The sequence below is a fragment of the Dasypus novemcinctus genome, chromosome 24 (assembly GCF_030445035.2).
Source record: "Dasypus novemcinctus isolate mDasNov1 chromosome 24, mDasNov1.1.hap2, whole genome shotgun sequence".
NCBI lineage: Eukaryota > Metazoa > Chordata > Mammalia > Cingulata > Dasypodidae > Dasypus > Dasypus novemcinctus.
The window spans coordinates 33,105,144-33,117,384 of record NC_080696.1 but is presented as its reverse complement, the minus strand read 5'-3'; the positions used below and the strand labels follow the sequence as shown (position 1 = coordinate 33,117,384).

The following is a 12,241-nucleotide window of genomic DNA, read 5'->3' as shown; positions in this document are numbered from 1 at the left end:
AATGAAAATTTATGCTCACACAAAAATCTGTATACTAATGTTCACAATAGCTTTATTCCTAATAGCAAAACCTGCAAACAACCTAGATGTCCTCCAACAGGTGACTAGTTAAACAAATGGTGGTACATCCATATCTTAGAAAATTCGTCAGCAATAAAAAAGAATGAACTACTGATAAATGCAACGACTTTGATGAATCTCTGGGGCATTATGCTCAGTGAAAAAAAGCAATCCTAAAAGGTTATGTACTGTATGATTCCATATGATTCCAGTTGTATAACATTTCTGAAATGACAAAATCATTGGAATGAAGAACGGGTTAGCAGTTGCCAGGCAGGAGGGAGGGAGGGAGAGGGAGGTGAGCAAGAGAGAAGTGGGTGTGGCCGTGGAGGGCGACACAGGGCGGCTGTGACAACCGTGTTCTCTGTCTTGGCTGCATCAGTGTCGAGATCCTGGTGGTGATTGGGGGAAACTGGGTAAAGGGTACTTGGGGGCTCTCTGCATTGTTCTTACAATTGCATGTGAATCTACAATTAGCTCAAAATAAGAAACTTAAGTTAAAAAATTTTTTTTTGCTTTTTTTTTTCTCCTTTTAAGTAAAAAAGTGGACACATCTTTAGAAGCCAGGATACTGGTTACCGTGGTGGAGGACTGGTTAGAAGAGGGCATAAGGGACATTTCTGGGTGCTGGTGTTTCCTGATGTGGGTACTGTTGACGTGGGTGTGTTCAGGTTGTGAAAACTCATTGACTTATGAGATATGCACCTTTCTCTACAGAACACAACTCTATAACAAAAGATACCACAAATAAAGTTAAAGGCTCTTTATGACTCCACTCACGTGAATATTTAGAATAGGCAAATTCAGAAAGGCAGAAAGCAGCTTAGAGGTTACCAGGGGCTGGGAAGAGGGGAATAGGGGGATTTTAATGTCATATATTTTACTACAATAAAGTTTTTTAAAGCTAAACATTTTTTTTTAAAGCTAAAGGACAGAAAATAGATTGGGAAAAAGTTATTCACAATGCTTATAATCCATAAAGTACGTAAAGAACTCCTACAAAGGGAAGCAGATGTGGCTCAAGTAACTGGGCTCCTGTCTACCATATAGGAGGTCCAGGGTTGATACCAGGGCCTCCTGGTAAAGGTAAACTGGCCTGTGCGCTGAGCCGGCCCACGTGGAGTGCTATCCCGCGCAGGAGTGCCGGCCATCGTGGAGAGCTGATGCAGCAAGATGATGCAACCAAAAGAGACACAGAGGAGAGGTAATAAGAGACAGCAGATCAGGGAGCTGAGGTGGCACAAGAGAATGATTGCCTCTCTCCCACTCCGGAAGGTCCCAGAATCGGTTCCCGGAGCCGCCTAATGGGAACACAAGCAGACCCAGAAGAACACACAGCGAATGGACACAGAGAGCAGACATTGGAGGGAGGGGGGAGAAATAAATAAATAAATCTTAAAAAAAAAAAACCAACTCCTATAAATCATTAAGAAAAGATCAATTCAGTAGAAAAATGCTTAAAAGTTACAAAGAGGCAATTCACAGCAGAGGCAACTTAAATGGCCAATAGACATGTTAAAAGATGTTCAACCTTACTAATAGTCAAGTAAATGAAAACTAAAATGCCAGTGAGAGGATTTCTGCTTCTGAATAAGATATAAAAGGATGTGAAAGACCCTCATTCCTATAGTAACAGTAAGAAAAATATATACAAAATAAAAATCATAATTTTCCATGGGGTTCGCAATGGATAAAAGGAAGTCTGATGAAACTGACTTCAGAGAGAAACAAGCCCTCTATGTGTGGGCAGAGTGATGCAGCACTTTCAGTCTCTGGGGTGGGTGCAGTGTGAGGATGGGCAGATGGAAGAACAAGACACCATAGAAGAGAGGTTTGTCAGGGATAAGGAGAAATCTTCTAAGCTTAGATTATCTGTAGGATGGTAAAAAAAATCAGAATCTTCAAGAGCCCCCCAACTTAGACCAGCTAAGTTTTTCATTACACAGCAAGAGGTATAGCTAAAAGTCCATAGAAGAGATAAATGTAATACTAAAAAATATTCAATTAACCCCAAGCGAAAAAAAGTGTCAATTTCAATATCCACCAGATTGGAGAAAATGTAAACAATCAGACAAATATCGAGTATTGGCAAGAATGTGGAGAAACGATAATCATCCTACAATGCTCATAGGAATGTAAATTAGGAAAACCACTTGAGAGAGCAATTTGGCATATTAAAACCATCAGATAACTATTGCACACACATTAGACTAGCAAAAATATAAAAGTCCAAGTTTTGGCAACAATGGGATAAAATGGATGCTCCTCCACCGTTTGGAAGACTGCTCTTTGGAGAGCCATAGGGCAGTATTTAGTAAAATTGAACATGGACATATCCTAAACCCAGCAGTTTCTTCCTACTCTAGAGAATCTCTTAGACCTATGCATCCAAAATGTTCACATGTGATGGTTAATATTTTTATGGAAATTACACGTAGCAAATGCTGTTGGTAGTCTGCCCATAACCCTTGGGCGCTCATCATCCCTACACATGCCCATCGGAGGTCTTCCAACTGCCTGCACCTGCAGCTTCCTGCCTGCGGGCTTTCCCTGGCCCTAGTCAGTGCTGGGAGGAGAGCGGGAGTCACATGCCTCTCCCCTGAAGGCGTTCAACCAACGACAATCAATCGGAGTTGGTGGGTACAAACCCTAGCTTCCTCCTCACTCAGTTGGGATTAGTTTGAAGTGTGTTCTTTACTGTCTTCCAGAACTCCCCGGCGGGATGGCGCCCTCCTGCATTCAGCAATTACCTGTCAACGATGCACCCTCTCCTGCCTTCCTTCCCTTGCGGGATCCCGTCCTTATTCCAGGCCTTTGCTTACTAGAAACGCTTTCCAAATAGACCACTTGCTCTCACATTGTTGCCTTAGAGTCTGCCTCTGTGGGAAACCAATGTGAAGACGCAACCTGAGTGCTTTTCAACAGGAAAATAAATGAATAACTTGTGGTACACAATGGACCTCATAGTGCAGTCACCATGCATCCAGAGCTACTTACACTAAGATGGATAAATACCGAAAACACAACTTTTTGTGACAACAGAAGGGTGCATAATGATATTAACAGTATAATGTCACTTACATAACTTTTATTACAAGCCAGCCATGTAGCTAGGGATGCCCATGTGACATAATTCTGGTCAATAAGATAAAAGAGTAAGACTGCTGGGTTCTGAGGAAGCTTTTGTTCTTCTGAGATGTGACTTGAGTCTTCCCTCTCCCCTTCTCTCCATCTTGATCATGACATGGAAGCTGGAGCTGTAGCAGCCACTTTGTGCCCATGAGGAAAAAGTCAAAACACTCATGGAGACTCTAGCTCTGTACCAGCCTTCTACACTCTTTATGTAAAGAAAATAAATAAATTGTTTAAGGTACTGTTTGTTGAGTTTTATGTTAGTTTAGCGAGCACACTTCTAATAGGTATCTGACCTAATTAATCTGATGGGTGGATCCTGTTAACAGAAGTGTTTTTTTGTTTGTGTGTTTGTTTTGTTTTGTTGGTAGGAGGCAGGGGGAGGCAAAGTTAGGGCCAGGAACTGGGGCAGAGCTGATTTGTTCTGTATAAGAGAGTGAGAGATTTGAAACTGGTGGGGTAGGATCAGAATGGCTAGAAAGAAAGCAATGAAACTGGATCCTGTATGAGAGAGAAAAGTCAGAGACCACACACACCCTCCCCAGGGGTGGAACGGCCAAGAGGAACTTTAAAGGGAACAGACATATCTAACGGAGAGTTTAAAATATTAGCTACAGTCTGTGCAATAAAAGTCGCCACCTCTGACTCCCCACAAAATCTTCAGCCAAGTCTCCATTGCTCAGACCTGCTTTTGTGCAAATGGATTCCATTTAGGGAATCTAAAGAGGCGCTGAGTTCTGCATCCAGGCTTTTGGTGGGGAGTGAAGCAGAGGATCAGGCACAGCTGGCCTCTGAGTCACCAAGTCACTGCATGGTTGTTGAAGGAGGAAGGAAAGCACAGTTGGCTACAACACAGGTCCAACAAGCTCTGCCACTGACTACGAGCAAGTTATTTAGCCTCTCAAGCCTCAGTTTCCCATTTATAATATGAGCATAATCATAGTATTTTCTTCAAAGGCTTGTGGTGAGATAACTCGGGTAAAATGACTAGCCCAAGGCCTGGCACAGTAAGTGTTCAATAATTGTTTATTATTATTATTATTATTGCTAAAGTAAAGAAGGGAAGAAGGAAGGGAAGGAAAGAAGGGAGGGAGGGAAGGAAGAAGGACAGTCTATGCTTATGGGGTTGGGGATAACCACTCACCGCTCTTTTCCCTTTGATGATCCATGGCCCTTGTAATTTTGATTCTGCAGTGAGAAAAGGAAATCGATGTGACTGGTCTTGCATATCCACCCTGCCTTTCTTACTGCAGATATTAAAATGCTCAAATTATCAGACTCAACACTGCCCAGGTCCTGAAGTATAAAGGTCCAGCCTGGCCAGGTTCTTATTAGTCCAGCAACTTGCTGTCCAGAATTAACCTGCTATCCCTGGAATGAATCACCAAGTACTCAAGGGCCCACCTTGCTGTAGGCTTGTTCCATATTCATGACCAGGATAACGAATGCCTGGTCTTTAATGCTCCACAAAGCCGGCCCTGAACTCCAGTTCTGAGAACTGAGCTCAGCAAGCTCTGTGAGAAGGAGCTGGACCTTCTACTCTAAACTTAAAGATGTATTAGCCCCAGGATCCAGGCAGAGGCTGGGTCGAAGACTCAGAGCCATGTTAATTCCTCCCATGCAAATGGACCTTTCAAGCTACAAAAGGTGGTGGCTATTAATCGGTTCCAACCATTTCCAAAGTAGTTTGGCCCTCAGTCCTGATAAGATGTGCTCTCTAAGGCACACATGAAAAAGGAAAATAAATTGGTCATGTGCGGAATGACATTTGCAGCTTGGCCAGATTGCCATCTGCATTAGTTTTCTATTGCTGTGCAACATAAAAAATTAGCACAAACTTAATGGCTTAAAACAATGCAAAATTATTATTTCACCATTTCCATGGGTGAGGACTTTGGGCATGGCTTAGCTGCATCTTCTGCTGGCTTCTCACAAGGTTGCACTCAAGGTAATGACTAGGGCTACGGTTCTCATCTGGGGCTTGGGGTCCTCTCTCAAGCTCATGCTGTTGGTTAACAGAATTCAATTCCTTGCGGTTGTAGGACTGAGGTGTCCAGTTCCCTGCTAGCTATTGGCTGGGCAACACTCAGTTCCTAGAGGCCACCTGACACATGGTCCCCTTAGCAGTTCACGACATGGTTATATGCTTTCTTCTAGACCAACAGGATCAACTGCCCCCACCTACCCCCCCCTCCAAAGTATGCTACAACAGGAGTAGTATTTAACGTAACAGAATCACAGTAGTGACTATTCAAATCATCATTTGCCACATAACGAAACCTAATCAAAGGAGTGATGTCCTATCATAGTCACACGTTCCACCCACACTCAGAAGGAGGGAATTATACAAGGTGTGTACACAAGGGGGTGTGGAGCTTGGGGGGCACCTTAGGATTCTGCTTCCCCCATCATCCTGCCCCTTAAAGAGCTGGTGGATGGGATGGAGGATAATGCCTTATAAAACTGGGAGAAGTCAACCTCCCAATGAAAGGAAAAGAAATTGTATCCCCCTCTACCATTCAAGCCCTCCAAGGCCCACAACACCAGTTAGTTGTCCTAATCTCTTTTTACTGTATCTCCCTCACCCCATGTTTTTCATTCTATTTTTCAAGCTTTTCCAGTTGCCCAGAGCCTTTAGTTGAAAGGTTTTCCTTTCTTCACTGAATTGCACTGACACTTTTGTCAAAAATCACTTGACTGTATGTATGGGGGTCTATCTCTGGACTCGCTATTAGTTCCATTTACTTATTTGTCTATCCTTGTATCACAGTCTTACTAGTAAGTAAGTTTTCCACTAAGTCTTGAAATAGAGTAACACAAATCCTCGAACTTTGTTCTTTTTCAAGATTGCCCTTGCAATTCGGGGCCCTTTGCATTTCAATATAAATTTTAGAATCCAGTTTGTCAATATCCTGGAAAAAAAAAAAAAAAGAAGGCCTGTTGGGATTTTGATTGAGATTGAATTGAATGTATAGATCATTTTGGGAAGAAGTGACATTTAAAACAGTAGTAAGTTTTCCAAACTATGATTATCGTCTACCTCTCCACTAATTTAAGACTTCTTTAACTTTTTTCCACAATGTTTACTAGTTTTCAGTATTGAAATATTGCACATTTAATTAATTTATTCATAGGCATTTTATGGTTTTTTTGTTTTTGTTTTTTTTTAGGATGTACTGGGGATTGAACCCGGGCCTTCGTACATGTAAGTCAGGCACTCAACCACTGAGCTACACCTGCTCCACTGTATTTGATGTTTTTGATGCTATTATAAATGTTTTTAAAAATTCATATTTTCTTGAGACTGCCATTCATGTTCCACCTTAAATAACTTGCTACTTTCATTTTCCTTCCATTATTTGAAAGGAAACACAAAATCTCAAGCCAATATGCTGGTGACATTTGGCTCTCTCTCCAATAACAACAAAATATGTAGTGAGGTAAATGGATGTGGCTCAACCAATTAGGCTCCCATCTACCATATAGGAGGTACAGGGTTCGCTGCCCAGGGCCTCCTGGTGAGGGCAAGCTGGCCTACGTGGTGAGCTAGCCCATGCAGAGTGCCAGCCCACGTGGGAATGAGACCCTGCACAGGAGTGCCGCCCTGCGTGGGAATCCCGCCCTGCATGGGAAAACCACCCTGTGCAGAAGTGCCGGGTGACACCGAGAGCTGATGCAGCAAGATGACACAACAAGAGACACAGAGGAGAGAAAAAAGAAGACATAGGAGAACAAGTAGATGAGGTGGTGCAAAAGAGTAATCGCCTGTCTCCCACTCCAGAAGGTCCCAGGATTGGTTCCTGGAGCCACCTAAGACACAGAAGAACACACAGCGAATGGACAAAGAGAACAAACAACAGGGAGAAGGGGAGGGGGAGAAATAAATAAAAAATAAATCTTAAAGATACATAGTGAGACATGGAAACACATGGCAACACGGATCTGCCACTCTCAGGTTTTCACAGCATAGGCTGCTAATGGTTCTGAGTATCCCTAGGCAACCTACAGTTGGTCCCTCCATTCAAAGGTATTGGTAAGGCCGATAGAAGTGAATATTTCAGTAGAGGCATATTTTCCATTTTTATAATACAACTTAAGGAATTCAGTGTCCCAGTCTGTGTGTTAAAGAGTATTTTTTAATTTCCTCTTTTCATCACATTCAGATATATATTTCAGTGCTATTCATTATATTCACAATGTTGTGCTACCCTCATCACCATCCATTATCAAAACATGTCCATCATTCCAAATAGGAACCCTGCACATCGTAAGCCTTAACTTCCCATTTCCTAACTTTAACCTGTCCCGTGGTAACCTATATTCTAGATTCTGACTCTGTGAGTTTGCTCATTCTAATTGTTTCAAATTAGTGAGGTCATTCAATATTTGTCCTCTTGTATCTGGCTTATTTCACACAACATGATGTCTTCCAGGTTCACCTGTTGTCACTCACATGTATCAAGACTTCATTCCTTTTTTAACAGAAAAGTATTCCATTGCATACATACACCACATTTTATATTATTCATTCATCAGTTGAGGGAAGATGGGTTGCTTCCATCTTTTGGCAATTGTGCATAATGCCACTATGAATATTGGTGTGCAAATATCTGGTCGAGTCCCAGCCTTCAGTTTAGTAGCGGGATTGCTGGGCCATATGATAGTTCTATACTTAGCTTTCTGAGGAACTGCCATACTGTCTTCCACAGTGGCTGCACCATTTTACATTGCCACCAAGTAGGCAATGTAAACGAGTACTCCTATTTCTTGGCATCATCTCCAATACTTGTTTTTTTCAGGAGGTACTGGGGATTAAACCCAGGACCTCATACATGGGAAGCAGATGCTCAACCACTGAGCGATATATGCTTATATGTTCCCCAATGGAGTTGATTTTTCCATTTGTTTGTTTGTTTTTAGGAGGTACCAGGAATTGAACATGGGACCTCATACATGGGAAGCAGGTGCTCAACCACTGGAGCTACATCCACACTCTATTTTTTTGTATTTGTTTTTTTTTTAAAGATTTATTTCTTTCCCCTCCCCCCTTCACCCCGGTTGTCTGTTCTCGGTGTCTATTTTGCTGCGTCTTCTTTGTCCGCTTCTGTTGTTGTCAGCAGCACGGGAATCTGTGTTTCTTTTTGTTGCGTCATCTTGTTGTGTCAGCTCTCCGTGTGTGTGGCACCATTCCTGGGCAGGCTGCACTTTCTTTTGCGCTGACAGCTCTCCTTACGGGGCGCACTCCTTGCACGTGGGGTTCCCCTACGCGGGAGGACACCCCTGCATGGCAGGGCACTCCTTGCGTGCATCAGCACTGCACATGGGCCATGTATGGGCCAGCTGCACACAGGTCAAGGAGGCCCGGGGTTTGAACCGCAGACCTCCCATGTGGCAGACGGATGCCCTAACCACTGGGCCAAGTCCGCCGCCTGTATTTGTTTTTTTGTTTTGTTTTTTTTTTTAAAGATTTATTTATTTATTTAATTTCCCCCCTTCCCCTGGTTGTCTGTTCTTGGTGTCTATTTGCTGCGTCTTGTTTCTTTGTCCGCTTCTGTTGTCGTCAGCGGCACGGGAAGTGTGGGCGGCGCCATTCCTGGGCAGGCTGCTCTTTTCTTTTCACGCTGGGCGGCTTTTCCTCACGGGCGCACTCCTTGCGCGTGGGGCTCCCCCACGCGGGGGACACCCTTGCGCGGCACGGCACTCCTTGCGCGCATCAGCACTGCACATGGGCCAGCTCCACACGGGTCAAGGAGGCCCGGGGTTTGAACCACGGACCTCCCATATGGTAGACGGACGCCCTAACCACTGGGCCAAAGTCCGTTTCCCTGTATTTGTTTTTAATAGTAGCCATTCTAATGGGTATGAAATGGTATCTTATTACGGTTTTGATCTGCAATTATTATATCCTCCCCGAGATGGTTCCCTGGCTGTTTGCTTGTTGTTTTTTAGCTTGTTGTTTTTGTTTTTTTTTTTAAAGATTTATTTATTTCTCTCACCCCCCCGGCCCCGCCCCAGTTGTCTGTTCTGTGTCGATTTGCTGCATGTCCTTCTTTGTCTGCTTCTGTTATTGTCAGTGGCACAGGAATCTGTGTTTCTTTTTGTTGCGTCATCTTGCTGTGTCAGCTCTTTGTGTGTGTGGCGCCATTCCTGGGCAGGCTGAACTTTCTTTTGTGCTGGGCGGCTCTCCTTACATGGCGCACTCCTTGCACATGGGGCTCCCCTATGCGGGAACACCCCTGCATGGCACGGCACTCCTTGCATGCATTAGCACCACACGTGGGCCAGCTCCACACGGGTCAAGGAGGCCCGGGGTTTGAACTGTGGACACGCCATGTGGTAGACAGATGCCCTAACCAATGGGCCAAGTCCACTTCCCTAGTTTGTTGTTTTGCACTCATTATCTGCTTGGTTTTTGTTGTTGTTGTTGTTGTTGTTTTGGTTTGTTTTGTTTTTTTTGCTTGTCTGCTCATTGTCTGTTTGTCTTCTTTAGGAGGTTCCAGCAACCAAATCCAGGAACTCCCGTGTGGGAAGTGGATGCGCAATTGCTTGAGCCACATCCATTCCCTACTTGTTTATTTTTGCTTGTTGTCTGCTAGGTTTTTTTTTTTGCTCATCTGCTCATTGTTTTTTCTTATTGCCTACTCGTTGTTTTTGCTCAATGTCTGCTTGTAGTTTGCTCATTGTTTGTTTGTCTTCTTTAGGAGGCACCAGGAACTGAACCTGGGACCTCCCATGTGGGAGGCAGGTGCTCAATTGCTTGAGGCACATCCACTCCCTGCAGCTATTTTTTTAAATAAATTCTCCAGTATTGTTTCCTTTTTCAAAAAAAGATTTACTTTATTTTATTTATTTCTCTCCCTTTCCTCCCCGTTGTCTGCTCTCTGTGTTCATTCGCTGTGTGTTATTCTGTGTCCACTTGCCTTGTCAGGCAGCACTGGGAATCTACGTCTCTTTTTTGTTGTGTCATCTTGCTGCATCAGCTCTCCATGTGTGCGGCCCCACTCCTGTGAGGATTGCACTTTTTTCATGCGGGGCAGCTCTCCTTGTAGGGTGCACACCTTGTACATGGGGCACCCCTATGTGGGGGGCACCCCTGCTTGCTACATCTGCTTCCCATATTTTTAAAATTGAGATTAGATCATGATTAGCCTAGTGGTAGTTGAGATGTAGAGAAGAATGGATTCAAGATATATTTAGAAAGTTAAAGGAGGAGTACTTATTGAATACGGAAGGTGAGGAAGATGGAGGAGTCGAGGAGTTCCAGGTTTTTGGTTTGAGCAAGCAGGTGGATGTTTAACAATAGTCATTTGGAAAGTGGTTACGGCTCAACTGATAGAGTGTTCGCCTACCATATGGAGGGTCCAGGGTTCGATACTCAGGGCCTCCTAACCCATGTGGTGAGGTGGTCCACGTGTAGTGCTGCCACGTGCAAGAAGTGTCGTGCCACACAGGGGTCCCACGTGCAAGGAGTGCGCCCTGCAAGGAAAGCTGCCCCATGTGAAAAAAGCGCAGCCCGTCCAGGAGTGTGCGCTGCACACATGGAGAGCTGACACAGCAAGATGGCTCAACAGCAACAAAAAAGCAACACAGTTTCCTGGTGCCACATGATAAGAATGCAAGCAGACACAGAAGAACACACAGCAAATGGACAGAGCAGACAACGGAGGAAAGGGGAGAGAAATAAATAAAATAAATCTAAAAAAAAGAGAAATGTTTTATTTTTAAAAATAGTCATTCAACAAACATCTACTCTGTGCTGGGCACTGGGAATTAAGGGCAGAACTAATCAGACTAGATCCCTGCCCACACAAATCACACAGTCTAGTAGAGCAGACAGAAGTTAAAGAAAAATAATCACATGATTAATGAATCGTGGTACAAAGCAAAAGTTAGGGCACTCTGAAAGCAGAGAAACTCGTTTTTTATTGGGAGAAAGAATTAAGGAAATGGAGGTGCCATTCATGAGAGGTGGATCATAGATAAGAAGCAGGTTGGGGGGTGGAGGGCTGGATCCTAGGGTAAATCATTTCTCTCCTTTGGGTCTCATTTTCTCCACACTTAAAAGGGGTAGCCGTCCAGCGGTTTCTTTTTTTTTTTTTTTTTTTTTCTTTAATATTTATTTTATTTACCCCCCTCCCCTCCTTGTTTGCGCTCACTGTGTGCTCGTGTTCTTTTTTAGGAGGCATGAGAACCCATCCCGGACCTCCCATATGGGAGGGAGGCGTCCAATCCCGTGAGCCACCTCCACACTCCCATGAATTCTTAAAGGTAAGGAGTTTAATTCGCCTTAAAGTCCCCTCTGCCCATCACTGCACGTGGCCTGGAAATGGCACTAATTAGCGTTTTTTGGATGGATGGACAGATGGATGGATGTATGGATGGGCGAGCGGGCGGCAGGATGAATGGACTCTAAGAGCTTTTTCAGCTCATGAAATGAGAAATTCCAAGCTACCTGCCAGTTCACAGAAATCACTGAGCTCAGCTTAGAATCCTAGAGTTTTATAAATTTCCCGCTAGCAGGGCCGGCTGGCGGAACAGGCGCAGCAACTCCACCCGCACGCGGCATGCCGGGACTTGTAGTCTTTCTGTGCAGTTTACCGTTTTCCTCTCCATCTATTCGGAATCCCTCCGCGAGGACCGGCTCCTCTCGTCCCCACAGAGTCAGATTCCCTCCGCGGTTTATTTCCCTCTCTCTAAAGACTGTGAAAGGATCTGGATCGGGTGTCATGCCTACCTTCTGTCGAGACATGACACGGTTTCCCCTAGGGCCTGAGCCAAATTGCCGCCGCCACCCCTTGCTCCCGCCGGTGCGTCTCGTTGCCAAGGCGACGGGAGGGGTGTCTCCCCGCTCCGGCGCTCTGATTGGATTACCTGAGGGCACGCCTCCCGGTGGAGTGCGCAAACTCCTACTCGACCTGAGGTTCCCGCGCGCCCCGCGCTCCCAGCCGGCCCAGCCTCCTTGATTCCTGCAGTTTTCCCTCCTGGCCCCAACGTCCACAGTGCTAGGACACAGCTGGCCACAGGCAGTCTGTGCACCTCAAGCACTTTC

At 44.7% G+C, this 12,241-nt stretch overlaps 1 protein-coding gene across 3 annotated transcripts in view; it reads right to left on the bottom strand.

Annotated features, from left to right (window-relative positions):
* The window catches only part of TTLL9 (tubulin tyrosine ligase like 9), an 86,785-nt gene that overhangs the window by 52,220 nt on the left and 22,324 nt on the right, over positions 1-12,241 (bottom strand). For 2 of the 3 annotated variants that reach the window (XM_071211630.1, XM_058286864.1), the window contains one exon: positions 4,337-4,380. Coding sequence is in view for 2 of the 3 variants with exons in the window: in XM_058286864.1 (XP_058142847.1) it covers positions 4,337-4,380 (44 nt within the window). In the remaining variant the exon portion in view is untranslated. Of the gene's footprint in view, positions 1-4,336; positions 4,381-11,926; positions 12,031-12,241 lie in introns of those variants that run through there. The other variant, XM_058286865.1, reaches the window with a different exon arrangement.